This window comes from Panulirus ornatus, chromosome 59 (assembly GCF_036320965.1).
Source record: "Panulirus ornatus isolate Po-2019 chromosome 59, ASM3632096v1, whole genome shotgun sequence".
NCBI lineage: Eukaryota > Metazoa > Arthropoda > Malacostraca > Decapoda > Palinuridae > Panulirus > Panulirus ornatus.
This window is the reverse complement of record NC_092282.1, coordinates 4,474,687-4,488,594: the sequence shown is the minus strand read 5'-3', so window position 1 is coordinate 4,488,594 and position 13,908 is coordinate 4,474,687. Positions and strand designations below refer to the sequence as shown.

General features: G+C 37.7%; 1 protein-coding gene across 4 annotated transcripts in view; it reads left to right on the top strand.

The window, feature by feature from the left end:
• The window catches only part of tweek (transmembrane protein KIAA1109 homolog tweek), a 141,562-nt gene that overhangs the window by 71,936 nt on the left and 55,718 nt on the right, over positions 1–13,908 (top strand). For all 4 annotated transcript variants that reach the window (XM_071696084.1, XM_071696086.1, XM_071696085.1 and 1 more), the window contains exons 43-51: positions 336–541; positions 2,733–2,880; positions 3,237–3,449; positions 4,864–5,101; positions 6,776–6,924; positions 7,968–8,103; positions 9,697–9,822; positions 11,256–11,439; positions 11,609–11,779. In XM_071696084.1, the coding sequence (XP_071552185.1) occupies positions 336–541; positions 2,733–2,880; positions 3,237–3,449; positions 4,864–5,101; positions 6,776–6,924; positions 7,968–8,103; positions 9,697–9,822; positions 11,256–11,439; positions 11,609–11,779 (1,571 nt within the window). The remainder of the gene's footprint in view (positions 1–335; positions 542–2,732; positions 2,881–3,236; positions 3,450–4,863; positions 5,102–6,775; positions 6,925–7,967; positions 8,104–9,696; positions 9,823–11,255; positions 11,440–11,608; positions 11,780–13,908) is intronic.

The following is a 13,908-nucleotide window of genomic DNA, read 5'->3' as shown; positions in this document are numbered from 1 at the left end:
GTCAGATTGGTTTACAAAATGCATGAAATCACAGTCAGCAATATTAATCAAGTCTTCCACTCCATCTGCTTTCATTATTGTTAGGGTTATAGTGTTTCCCACTATGAATACACTTTTAAACCTATCTCTTAATTCCCCACATACTTTTTCACCTTCAGCAACCCTTCCCTCTGAATACATCTGCCTGATTAGCTGCTCTTTAACTGTGTAAGTACCAGTTAGCATAGTATATGGAGTAGGTTCTACACTTATGGGGCTGCATCATTTATGTGTGTGTGTTTACTGTATATCATGTATAGATATAGTGTTTATGTGTGTATATATATTATCTGCAGGAAAGTTCTTCTTGGATATTGGGAGCGAAGTTCCAGCCTTCTTGTGTGAGCATGTTGGATTAGAGATTGATGTTAGCAAAGTAGCTGATGACTCACGAGAATGGGTGAGCCATCAGCCAACACTATTTGTGTCTCGCAGTGCACTGAAGCAGCATACATCAACCATGGTCCACTTTTCTCTCAATGTTAACTACATTGCTCAGCAGGTCAGTTTTAAATTGCATAAGTATTGTTTATCCAAACCTTGCAGTAATCTGGAAGAAGTTAAGCTTTGAAAAGGAGTTGAAGTTCATGAAGTTCCTTTGCATTACGCTTTTAAATGATAATGACAGAAAGTAGAAAAGTCTCCAGTTGCTCCTTCATCATACACCATCTATCTAGCTATCTGTCTGCCTTGTTTTATTCATTTTTTTTTCATACTATTCACCATTTCCCGCATTAGCAAGGTGGTGTCAAGAACAGAGGACTGAGCCTTTAAGGGAAATCCTCACTTGGCCCCCTTCTCTGTTCCTTCTTTTGGAAAATTAAAAATGAGAGGGGAGGATTTCCAGCCCCCCCAGCTCCCCCCCTTTTAGTCGCCTTCTACGACACGCAAGGAATACGTGGGAAGAATTCTTTCTCCCCTATCCCTATATATATTGAATGAAATATTGAATATATGTGTTATGTTTTATTTATTTATTCAGTGTACTTGATCGTTATTTCCCACGTCAATGAGGTAGCTCCAGGAAACAGATGAAGAATGGCCCATCCACTCATATACACACATATATACATACACACACATACACGTACATATATATTTACTTATTTATTTATTATGCTTTGTCGCTGTCTCCCGTGTTAGCGAGCTAGCACAAGGAAACAGATAAAAGAAAGGCCTGACCTACCCACATACACATGTATATACATACACGTCCACACACGCACATATATATACCTATACATCTCAAAAATATACATATATATATACACACACAGACATATACATATATACACATGTACATAATTCATACTGTCTGCCCTTATTCATTCCCGTCGCCATTCCACCACACATGAAATGACAACCCCCTCCCCCCACATGTACATGAGGTAACGCAAGGAAAAGACAGCAAAGGCCACATTCATTCACACACAGTCTCTAGCTGTCACATATAATGCACAAAAACCACAGCTCCCTTTCCACATCCAGTCCCCACAAAACTCCATGGTTTACCCCAGACTCTTCACATGCCCTGGTTCAACCCATTGACAGCACGTTGACCCCGGTTATACCACATCATTCCAATTCACTCTATTCCTTGCACGCCTTTCACCCTTCTGCATATTCAGGCCCCGATCACTCAAAATCTTTTTCACTCTATCTTTCCATCTCCAATTTGGTCTCCCACTTCTCCTCGTTCCCTCCACCTCTGACACATATATCCTCTTGGTCAATCTTTCCTCACTCATTCTCTCCATGTGACCAAACCATTTCAAAACACCCTCTTGTGCTCTCTCAACCACACTCTTTTTATTACCACACATCTCTCGTACCCTTTCATTACTTATTTGATCAAACTATTTCACACCACATATTATCCTCAAACATCTCATTTCCATACATACGTACATATGTATGCATATACGTATGTACACATGTACATATTCATACTTATTCATTTTCATCCATTCCCAGCACCACCCTGCCCCACAGGAAACAACATAGCCACCCCCTGTGTCAGCAAGGTAGCACCAGGATACAGACAAAGAAAGGCCACATCTGCTCACACTCATCCTCTAGCTGTCATGTGTAATGTGCCAAAACCGCAGCTACCTATCCACATCCAGGCCCCACTTATTTGCCATTTCTCTCTCTAGTGAGGTGTTGACAGGAACATGTGAAGAAAAGGCCTCATTCACTCACATCCACTCTCAATGTCATGTATGATATATGAAAATTGTAATAGGCACATCTTGTTATAAAGATTGTAAAAGACTTAATCATTCTCAGATGTTTGTGGAAAACAAGGGTATAGATTAATAGAATATATATTTTGGGTTAGATCTTTATATCATTCTCAGAATATTATATTGCATTAAATGATGATTGCATTATGAAGTTGCATTCTGCATCTGTAAAAAAAGAATAAAAAAGAAAAATATAAGGTAGGTTTCAAGCATTTTTGAAGCAAAATATATAAAGAAAGCTGTAGAGAGACAGATTTAGGTGTGAATAGATTGTTGAGAAATGTGCATTGTAGAGAAGGGTACACAGTTCATGTTATACTCATATTTGAATATGAATCAAGATTAATTACAGAATTTGTTTTATGCCATGAACACAGAATCAGATAGAAAGTTAGATAGACTCAATTTGCTCATTGCACAAGAATTCAGTGTGATTTGTATTTTTAGGTGAATATGCCTCTCCTGCGACTTTTGCATCAAATCAGTAGTATGTACCAAAATGCAAGAGAGACCCAAATGGGGTTGCGTGAGCAGAGGCCAACACGCACCAAAGACACCAATTTGCCACCACACCACAAGGAAGGATCATATTCAGGTAAGAATTTTAAGTATGAACAAGGCGTATGCTTTGGAAATTTAAGGCCAGATGGCCAAAAAATAAGGTCACGTTGTTTCATAACAAAAGGGGTTTCAGGACTTCGTCTTATGAATATTAAAAATTTTAAGAAAGCCTATTTTGATCTCGTAATTTCCACAGTGATAGATAGTACTCATGGATAAGAAAAGGAGCATTTTTGAAATATCTAATTCACCCTAATTTAAGAGGAAAATTATTACAATGGATTCTTAGTCAGTGTACTGCATGCCATTTCATTTCCAGTAGGCCATGACCCATGTTAACTGCATGATGACCCACAAAGTTTTCCAGTAATTCTAGTTGCGTCATTTCAGAATTGCATGAGGGGGAGTACAAGGGTAATGAGTACAGTCTAAGTATCAGTGAAGAACAAGCCACAGTGTCTTCCCTTGCTGGAATAAAGGGTCCAAGAGGCTCTGTTGTCTCATCACTTTCAGCCCGTATCTCTCCACCCCCCACCACCTCAAGAGTTGCCCGACCACAAAGTTTTGCTCAGAGGCTTAGATCATCCACCAAAATGAGCAAAGGTAAATAATTTTATTGTAATGTGCACCTGTGTCTTCAGTAAATGGAATTATACTTCATGAGATATATTGACTGTCAGTATTTGCCCATCCTCTCTGTAACAGTACCAGGCAGTATTGCAGTTTTCTTAGGCATTTTTAAGAAATTTTGATCTATCTTTTTAACTAAATAAATAAGCTCTGAATTGTTCACATCTGTTTCATTATAGGAATGAAACAAGCAACATTATTGCTTCGTAGAAGAATGCTTTACAAGTCTCTGGCTGTGACACTATATTTGTCTGATATTTCTAGCCCAGTGCAGACTTCAGTGTTGAGATCCCCTTTTCTCAAGAAATAATTAGGCTTCTTTTCTCAACTTAAATCAGAGCTCTCAAAGGTCTTGAATCTTTAATGTACTCCAAATATACTCCACCCTAGTTGTGCATCATCAGTCATCAGGTTCTGAATCTGCTTTTGATGAATATGTAGAGGCTGTGGAACCACAAAGGAATTCAGGGTTAATATCATATGTGTTAAAGACTTGGAAAGTTTTCCAGGTTGTTTCATGCAGAAAATACATCAGCAGAAGAAGCTTGATGATGCAAAGCCCAGCTCTTATCATGAAAATATCCCTGTTAAATTCAACATGATTTGTGATTTAGGAGGGTATTTTTTTAGTATTAGAAAAATTATATTTCCATCATCTCTATGAACAGAATAGGATAGGATAGAAATGTCAAACGAGATTTGTTTTATTGGTAATAGAGAATGATCCTACAAAAGAGGAGTTTTACAAATCTTCTCCAGTTAGTCACAATGTAAATCTGGATCCAGTGTTGGAGTTGGTAAGGCCCTTCCCCAGATTGCCCCCAGAACACTTTAGGGCAGACACGTGTCCAACAGTATTGATATGTAAAGAGTCTTCATTTCATGATTCTCATACAACTCTTTTTGTTACCAACTTCCTCAGAGAGTTTAGATTTGTCTGCTTATCTACTTGCACCATTTTAGCTTTTTACTCAAGTTATTTTCACGAATCATTCTTAAACATTGTGCCACTGACCGTCACCATAATCATACACCTCAGTTTTAGGGAATTAAGATCAGTACTGGAAAAGTGAGTTGAATGCCACGTGGCCACTTTTTAATTTGACAAGGAGAAAAGTTAACTCTTGTCGTTTGCTTGCATTGTTAGAGAACATGTGAAAAAACCATTGCTTTGGCAAATATAAAAAAGGCAGAAATATTAAGATATAGGAGAAGATAAATTTGAAGGGAACTGATATTGATAAATAATCCTGGAAAGGTTGCCATAGGATTTGTGAATGTGTGACATGTCCCTTGGGTAGCCTGCCATGTATATGTTGTCAGACAAAGAACCAGCTGTGTGAAAAGAATTCTTATCAGCTAATTTTATTCACCTCTCATGTTGTAGGCTACACCAACCTTGGGACAGAGCATGGCACTGGTAGTCCTTTGTTCAGCATCAGTGTGAGTGGCTCTGGACTAGAAGGGGCTACAATCTGCTCTTCTGACAAATCTCCTTTGTTGGGTCCTCCTGAAGCTCCAACACCCCCTGCAGCTGTCACAACCACACCCAAGTGCTGGAGAAACATCTATTATCTCCTGGATCTGTACACCACAACACCTGAGACTAAGACAGTTCAACAGAGGTGAGTTATTAATAAGATACAATTTTAGGATAGTTTAGCTTATTTAGTTAGATGAGTAAAGATGAATAGCTTGACTTAAGCCTACACCATTATAAGAGATGCATAGATTAGATGAATGGTATGAAAATGCTTAACTTTCTATACCTCTACCATTGTATTACTGTTTGTCTATCCATTTATATGATTTTCTTTGTACACATACACCTGAACTCTGATTTCTGATAATGAACTTTTCTTAAGCTGAAATTTTTATCTAGCTTTGTGAAACAACTCTGTGGATCCAAAGCTCCTCTTCAGAAAGCCATGTTACACTATGATAAGTACATCCTTATATTTGGTCAGGAGGTCATTTTCTGTCACTAATTTTGATGTTTCCCTGAGGACCGGCATAGTGCATGTGTAGCCATTTTATAAAGGCAAGGGGACAAAAATGACTTCAAATTATACAGATAAATCTGTGAGTATACCCAGTAAGATGTATGGAAGAACATTGATTGAGATGGTAGGGTCATATACAGAGCAGCTGATTAGGGAAGGGCTTTATGGTGTCTGGAGAGGTAGAGAGTGGGTGCATCTGGTGTTTGCTTAGAAGGATATGTGTGAGAAACATTAGGAGAGGTAAAGAGGGTATTTCACAAGTAATTGAGTGCCAGGCATAGTAAGTTGAGTTTAGATTGAAAGTATTTTTATTTCTTTGTCCAAGTGTTGAATGTTTGTGGGTGTTAGGCTGCCAGTGATTTTTCTGTTTTGTGTGGTTTGCAGCTTGTTTCATTTGCTTTTGATGGGGTGGATGACCAGGCATGTGAAGTGCATGGTGGATTAACTGTTTGATGATACTAATGGATTCTATTTCTTGGCCAAAATTGGTCCTAGAAAGTATTCTGTATAACATTTGTGTTGATGTTTGTGGTATTATATTGGGAGTGAATATCATGTGTTGTATGTGATAACTATTATGGTTAGAGATTTGTTGATTGAGGCTGATGAACCTTTCAGGGTTATGGGAGGATATAGGTTAGGTTCACACCTGTCAGTGGTCAAGGGATGATGGTGGACTTCTGTAGGGATGCAGAGACTCAGCATGTGTTTTATACTTATTCAGACAACTGCCTTCCCATCCCAGTCTTAAGCACCACCCCATCAGATATTACCCTTTTCAAACACACTTCTAGACATGTACAAGTTATTCTTTCTTGTTTTCGTTCAGGACATCAACCATCTCTTCAACATTACAAACACCATTTCATCATACCTCAAGACACATCATGTCTAAAGTGCAACTACCACGTTGAAGACACTGAACACATACTCCTCAGTTGTCCTTGTGTTCACCTCACAGACACACATGCACAATTTTACTACACTCTATGACCTATGGTCCTGCCCAATGGATGTGACCACCTTTGTGCATGCTGTGGGAACTCCATAGAAGAGACTCCAGGGGCAGGAAGGTAAAGTAAGATAAAGTATTTATTTATTCCTGCTCTATGACATTTTATGGTCTTCCCAGTGCCCCCTCCCCCTTACTTCTTCTGCCTCATGAATCTTCTTTTATTTTCACACTGAACTCATGCCTTAACTATGTCAGGACAACTTGTTCAGACTTCTCATTTAGACTGTGCTACAATCTTTTTATTTTTGAATTGTGATGCATTGGACTCCTTACCTTGACAGGTCGTCGGTAACAGGTGATACCTCAGAAGGTTACAAGGGGAATCGGAAATATGATATCCTCAAGGAAAGCAAACCATCAGACATCGAGACTGGACCTCTTCCTCCAGTTTCTCCACCTCCTGTAGTGGCTGACAAAACTAAAGAATTAGGTAATTTTTATTGTTTGTATTCTGGTAGTAGCTACTGAAGTTTTAAGCTCTGTAATTGCATTTTGAAGAAAATGCATTTTGAGAAAATGTAAACAGACTTCAATCATATTTTAAGAGCAAGCTTAATAATGAAAACTGGAAGGTAGATTTATGCCACTGGATGGAGCCCATAAATTTACTCAACAGTTTTGCATCATTCGGTAATAATAATTTAGGAAATTAGTGAACACTATTTGTGCCCCCATTTCATTATCAGAATGTTGCAGCATTGAGGATCTTTTTCAAACAAACCTAGCAATGATTGCTAAAGCTAGGAATTTTACTGTGTTTAGTTATGATGATATGAATTACACATATTATTTGTTATAGTTTTCATGTGACCAAGTATGTGCTGGCATAAGAAGCATCAAAATGGCAATTTGTGTTGTAGGATGAAGGTAAAATCCTCTCATAAATTGCTTTAAATTCAGGATAGCACTAAAGCAATGGGTATGCTGCACTTCTGCATGCAAAATCCTGTTGATTTAAGTTGAAGTGTGACAAAAGACTGCTTCAGTCTATATGTACACCATCTCAAACTGAGGAGAGTGATTTAGCAGTTTTGTGCAGTTTTTGTTTTGCTGTCAATTTATTTTATTTCCCATTTGATATCTACTTAAAGTGTAATTACATACTGTTGAAGGGTAAGTACTTTCCAAAGCTTGTCTTCTTGTCTTTTTTCAAATTTTGAGACCTCTGTTTAGCATTGTGTTATGCTTTTTGACATGTACAAACCATCTTGACATAGAAAGTTCCACCAACTCTCTGATTTAAATTGGATTGTTAAGAAGTATTCATTTTGTAGTATATACTTGTATGATTAAGTAAACACCAATGAAACAGAAGTGGAAGAAATTTTTCAATCTTCTGAGTAGCAGTCCTTATCAAAAACTTTCAGTTTTTACTAATTATTGCAGTGAACAAATATAAAAACCAAAAGTCTTCATAAGTGTTAAAAAGATGCTGAATACAACTAAACCTCTGAATGAATTATCTGTTTCCAGGTTTAATCTCAGGAGAGAGGACTCCATTTGTTGTGTTTGGTTTGGCAAAGATTCAGCGGACAAAGCTGCTGGCAACACTTAGTGGACTCAAGCTAGAGGCTGAAATGAATGCTGTTCATTCTTCACTCACTTTCAGGTTGGTCAGGGGTCACTGATTTTTAATTTTTCATTTAGTATGCCAGAATTAGATTCTGCTTTCTAATTTTAAGAGTTGTTTTGATTATAACATGCAGTTTTGCTTTCCTTACAAAATTAGATAGATCTATGAACAGAATGACCATTGAAAATTAATAGCTCATTGGAATGGGAACTAGACTCTCACTCGTACATCATTCAGCATTACAGTTATAAGTCAGGAATGAACCTATACATGGACTGCAAACATTGCTGGTTTGTCATGGCTGAAGTTTCAAGAAAAAAAATCACTTCCTTTTTTCATGCCAGTGGTCTCTTCATTACCACTGCAACCCTTCTGGGCCTTAAAATCCATAGTAATTGTAAGCTGTTCAAAAGCAGAACAAAAATAGTTTGCTTGGATTTTGCTATTTGGAGAGCTAATTTGTGTGGTCTTAAGCTTTATCTCTTCATTAGACCCCAGGTATGCATGAGGTCAAACTAGTCATTTGTAAGATGAGAGAAACAAAAGGCATTTCTAGGCCTTCTTCAAGTCTCTGTTTTTTCCCATAAAGTGTTAAGAAGATAGTTGTGTAAATAAGGGAGGACTTGCTCAGCATTTGCCAAGATGTTTAAGTTTGATAGATTTCCCAAAAATAGTGACCTGCATAATTCATCAAGAACATTTCATGAGCTCTTTGAACAGTTTATGAAAACCTATATTGGAATCTTTGTAATGTAGGCTGTGAAGCCTCCCTCTATATGAAGCCATTTCTTATGGTTTTGATTTAAGTCTGCTCACTCAGTATGCTTTACTTTAGCCAATGATATATTTTCTTGATGGCTTTTCTTTCCATATGATTCCTTGCTGTCTTCATTGAGGATTAATGATTGGGTGATTCCACTTTGCAACTGCATTTTAGCATGGTGCCAGATGCTTAACTGCAGTTATGCAGTGGAGCTATCCATTCATTAATTCTTGGTAGAAACAGCAAAAAAATGCCCTTGCTTTACATTAGAGTTGCATTTCTGGGAAATGCAACGTAGGTGAAAAGTCATATAGTGAAAACTACTTTACCATAGGATACATTTGGATAAAAGGGGATTACTTTTTTGGGGAGGTTTCCTGTCATAATTTTCACACAAAGATATAGGTATTTCATTAATCAAAGTATTTAAATAAAATATAGAGGATGTATTATTGTATTTAAGTATACTGTGATATAAGAAACACTTACCCAAAATGGCTAAGGATCTTTTAAGTTTAGGCTTGTTCAAGGTAGGCTAGGCATGGTAGAATAATGTAGACCCAAATGTCAACATATGGAAAGTGAGCTTGGCAGTACATAGGAGCCATATCGATGTCATCATAATATTGGCAAGCAGTTTGAATGAAAAAGTCTATGAAGACTGGTGGTGTTGTTATGTTTCCTGATACTCCCAGGACAGTCATGCATCCTTGCAGGTAAGGATTAATGAAAGGATTTATTGTTTTAAACTTTTTATTCATAAAACAACAATCATTTAATTGTAGAGGGTTTGGTAGGTGGGGCTGCTTTTGCAGTAGCCACCCTACTTTACAATTAATTAAATAGTTGCTGATTGAATTTTGCAGAGAAAAAGTTCGTGGAGCCAGAACTCCTGTACGAGCCACTCAGCGAACAACATCAGAGCTCTCCCACACTGGTCACATTGGTAGCACCATGATTGTTCTGCTTGAAGGCATTGCACCCAACCAACAGTAAGTTGAGTGTTTTCTCACTTTTTATGCTAGATCTTAATGTGGGAGTGCATGATATGGTAGTTAACAGTGTAATGAGAAGCCATAGGATCCCTTTTAAGAATGTGAATGGGGGGAAAGCTATCATGTCATTTGCTGTATATGGAATGGTTATAAGGAATCCATTGTGAAAGAGAAGATATGCTCATAAGTAAATATGGGTGAGTGGGATTAGAGGTTTACAGGCATTTATGGATAGTGTATTAATTGACAAGAGTCCAAAGTTGAAGTTGTTGGAAGTAAATGTGCTGAGAGAGGCAGTGGGTGGAATGCCAGATCATTCTTTGGTGGAGATGAGAGTGAACGATGATGATGGATTTAGGAAACAAGAAAATAACATGCATGTGAGAGAAGTGATAAGAGTGAGTGGGAATGGGAAAATAGCTCATGTGCAGAGATACCATGAAAGGGTTAAGTGAAAAATGACACAGTGTGAGAGTAAAAGATACTAGAAGAGTAAAGACGAGTACCAGGTATTTCAAGAAGCGGTGCCTCAATTTGCAGTTGAAGTGCATGTTATGCAGAATGGCAGATATGTTCATATGAAAAAAGATAATAAGTAATGGAAGGCATGAGTTAAATTGCCAGTGAAACAAAAAAACAAGGTTCATTGCTAGTTTCTGTTGGGAAAGAATGTAAGTGATTGGAAGAGGTACAAAAGAAAGTAGCAGGATGCCAAGAGAAAGATGTGAGAGCTGAAAAAGTAGGCAACTAAGATGGGGAGAGAAGCAGTTTTATGGAAGATGAACGGTGTGAGCAGAGCAAGAGGACATATAGGGATAACAATTAGAAAAGCAGCTTGCGAAATGATAACAAAAGATGTGAAAAGGAAATGGAATGAGTATTTTAAAGGATTGCTTAGTGAGTTAGATGTTAGGATGATGGTTGTGGTGTATTTGTAACAGTGGGTTGCAGAGTGAGAAAGTAATGTATGGTTGGTAAAAAGAAAATTAGTGGAAACCTTGTGGAAGATGAAATGTGGTAAAGTTTCAGGAATGGATGCTAGTGCAGCTCAGTTTCTATAGTTTTTATATGTGTAGCTGCCATATTATATTATAGGAAACAACAAAGAAAACCTGGGCATAAGGTAGAAAGAATGCTACCCAAATATCTCATGGATGTTATAGAGGTTTACAAAGAGGGATAAAAGTGGGGGGCTGATAATCCCCCCCTCTTATAGTGTCACTTCTTACAAATAGGAACAGAGGAAGAAACTAAGCAATAATCTTAGCTTAAAGGCTTAGTTGTTTGTTTCTGATTCTTCTGCACTAAGGTAGGACAAGATGTAAAGATATTACATGAAAAAAGGACCTTTTTCTGTACACTGAGATGTTTAGCATAGAAAAGCTTAGGAGATTTAAGTAGCTTGATATTACCTCAAACATTTTCATCAGGACTGTGGTAAGAGTAACCATAGGCAAGAGTCAAGGCCTGTACTCCAGCCTTTCTCGTAAAACCAAAGACAAGAATTCTGCACTAATCACCATTGGAGATGTTCATGTAGACATCCCCCAGCACCCAGTTATCCTTCATGACATGATGACTCGAGGTAGCAAGCAACTGTCCTCAACACTCATGGTAGGTGGTCATCTTTTTGTCACTATTTTACCTAAAGATCTTCATTTTGTCACTTCATGGCCAGTTTTACTCCTCATGATGTAGTGATACACCAAACAAGATTGATTTTGAGAGCAGTGAAACACAAGCTGTTTTGTCTTACCCATTTACCCCTTCTCTTGAACTCTAGGAATTACGTGTGGCCCGCCCTAGTGCACGCCTGAGTAGGGGGACCACTGTAGATGAACCAGATGTCACAGCATCGCCACGGCCCCCTCAAGAACCCCCTGGTCCCCAGGAACCCATCCCACCAGATGCACTGTTGAATCCTCTGGTTATTCAGTTCTCTATCCTGCTTCAGGTACCCACCTTCCTTCATATGTCTTAGAAACAATGGTACACTTATTAGATTAGCATCTAATAATTGTACTGCGTTAAAAGTTGATAGGTTATTTTAGTCTTAAGATATTATAGTTCTTTCACATTTTTGCATGGTGCTGCATTTCCCTTTGAAAAAGAACCTACGATTAGAGAAATGTATTAGCCTGATGAAATTAAAAGATTTAACACAGATAATGGAAAACCAATTAGGTATTTTCAAATTATTGGAGTGTTCGTGGTATTGGTGATCATGAAATATTACTTTACACATTGGAGGCAGTTGCAATGTTAATTGTATAATATGATGAATATTTTCATGATTCTTTGATAGAAGTTAAAGGAATGCCATGTTACAGGAGCCTCAGTATAAAAATTGACTGTCACTGTCATTGTTGGCACCATGTGTCAGATTGCCATACATCAATTGAGACTGTGGGGCCTGGATTCGTTTCTAACATTGTTCAGAGTTAGGGGAATGTTATTTTCCCTGATGCTAATGCTAGCATGACAGGTTTTCTTAATATTTATGTTTCCACACCATTGGGGAATGATAGAAAAAAGTGCTCATGCAAAGAAATTATCCCTCAAACCAACAATAATTCTTTACCATGTTTATAGTTAGTTTTGTTGTGAATCTCCATAAGTATGTAGGTCTCACATTTCACTAAGTTTTTCTCTTCTCAACACTTTGTAAGGATTGTCAAAAGAGTTAGAAGGGCAGACATTTGACCCTGATATATTGGATTCTTGTACTAGTTAATTTTTGTCATCACCTTTGCTTTGGTGCTCTAAGATATATTTGAGATGAATGAAGAATAACCAGCCTTTATGTGCTTATGAAGAGGTCAACCTTGATTTGATAGTTTTTTCTGGACAACCCCTGTTGAAAGTTTTAAGTTAGTTTGATGAAGTGATGAAGATAATGAGATATTGAATGATATTTCTGAAAAACTGGAGTTCAAAGTTAGATCCATGTCAAGGTACTCAGCTAAATCGTCTAAGCCAAGATTGCATGCCAAGGACCATTGGTTAATGGTATTCACCCTGACCTGGTTAGATTGAATGATGAATCCTAAGAATAAAGTCTTTTATGATAATGTTATATTATTTGTAATCTTTATTGTGTTGAAACTGAAAGACAGAGAGAGCATCTTCCTCTGTGGTATACCACCGTCATCATGTTTCGAAGATGTATTGGTCAGTAGTATTAAGACGGTAAAGGGAAGGGAAGATGCGTGATGCGCCCTTTTTTTCACCGGAGTGCAAGTGATAATCTAGAACTATAATTTTTTTCAAGTATTATTTTGCATCAGATGTCAGGATTGTCTGTACCAAGCCTCAATAGCGTATGGTCATCAAAGTGACATGTGATCATTTGTATCTTATTTGACATGTCAACATGAGGCCATTCTCTTGTTCAGAATGACTGTATAGAAGCTTTTAGTCATATCAAGGCAGTCTGATTGAGATATCTAACTAGGATGTGCTGAAATTCTTCATGCATAAAAATAATGACCAAGGGAATCTTATCGGAAGGTGGGGGCCAAGGGAGGAAAGCTGTTGGTTACTGGGTCCTGAACTTCAGGAAGGCAAGAATGAATTGGATTGATGTGGTGTATGGGGGTTCCATAGTGTCACTGAGCTGAGCTAAGGCTTGTGAAGTGGTCAGAGTAAACCATGGGGTAGTGAAGTAGTATGTGGGGCTTGGCTGTAGATGGTAGGCTCTCACTTTGGTACATTAAACATGACATTTAGGGACTAGGTATGTGAAAATAAAGCCTTTGGTTTTTGTGTGTTACATACCTTGTTAAGGTGGGAAAGACAGTTAAACAAAAAAAATCAGTCTGTCTGTAATATGAACTGATGATACCCCATTTAACCTTATGTAGAGCTCACATCATAAACACTATAATTTTCTTTTCAGAAATTCATGTCATGCTCGTCTCTCCTGTCTTTCTATGTACCTCTATCGCTTGTGTTTTTTAGATGTATTAGGAGCTGCATACATGACATAGTTTGCATTGTTTATGATGTAGAGTGGCAGAAGTGATATTTAGACAAATGTTGTCTATCAGCACACATCCATTTCAGACTTTCTATACATAGTTC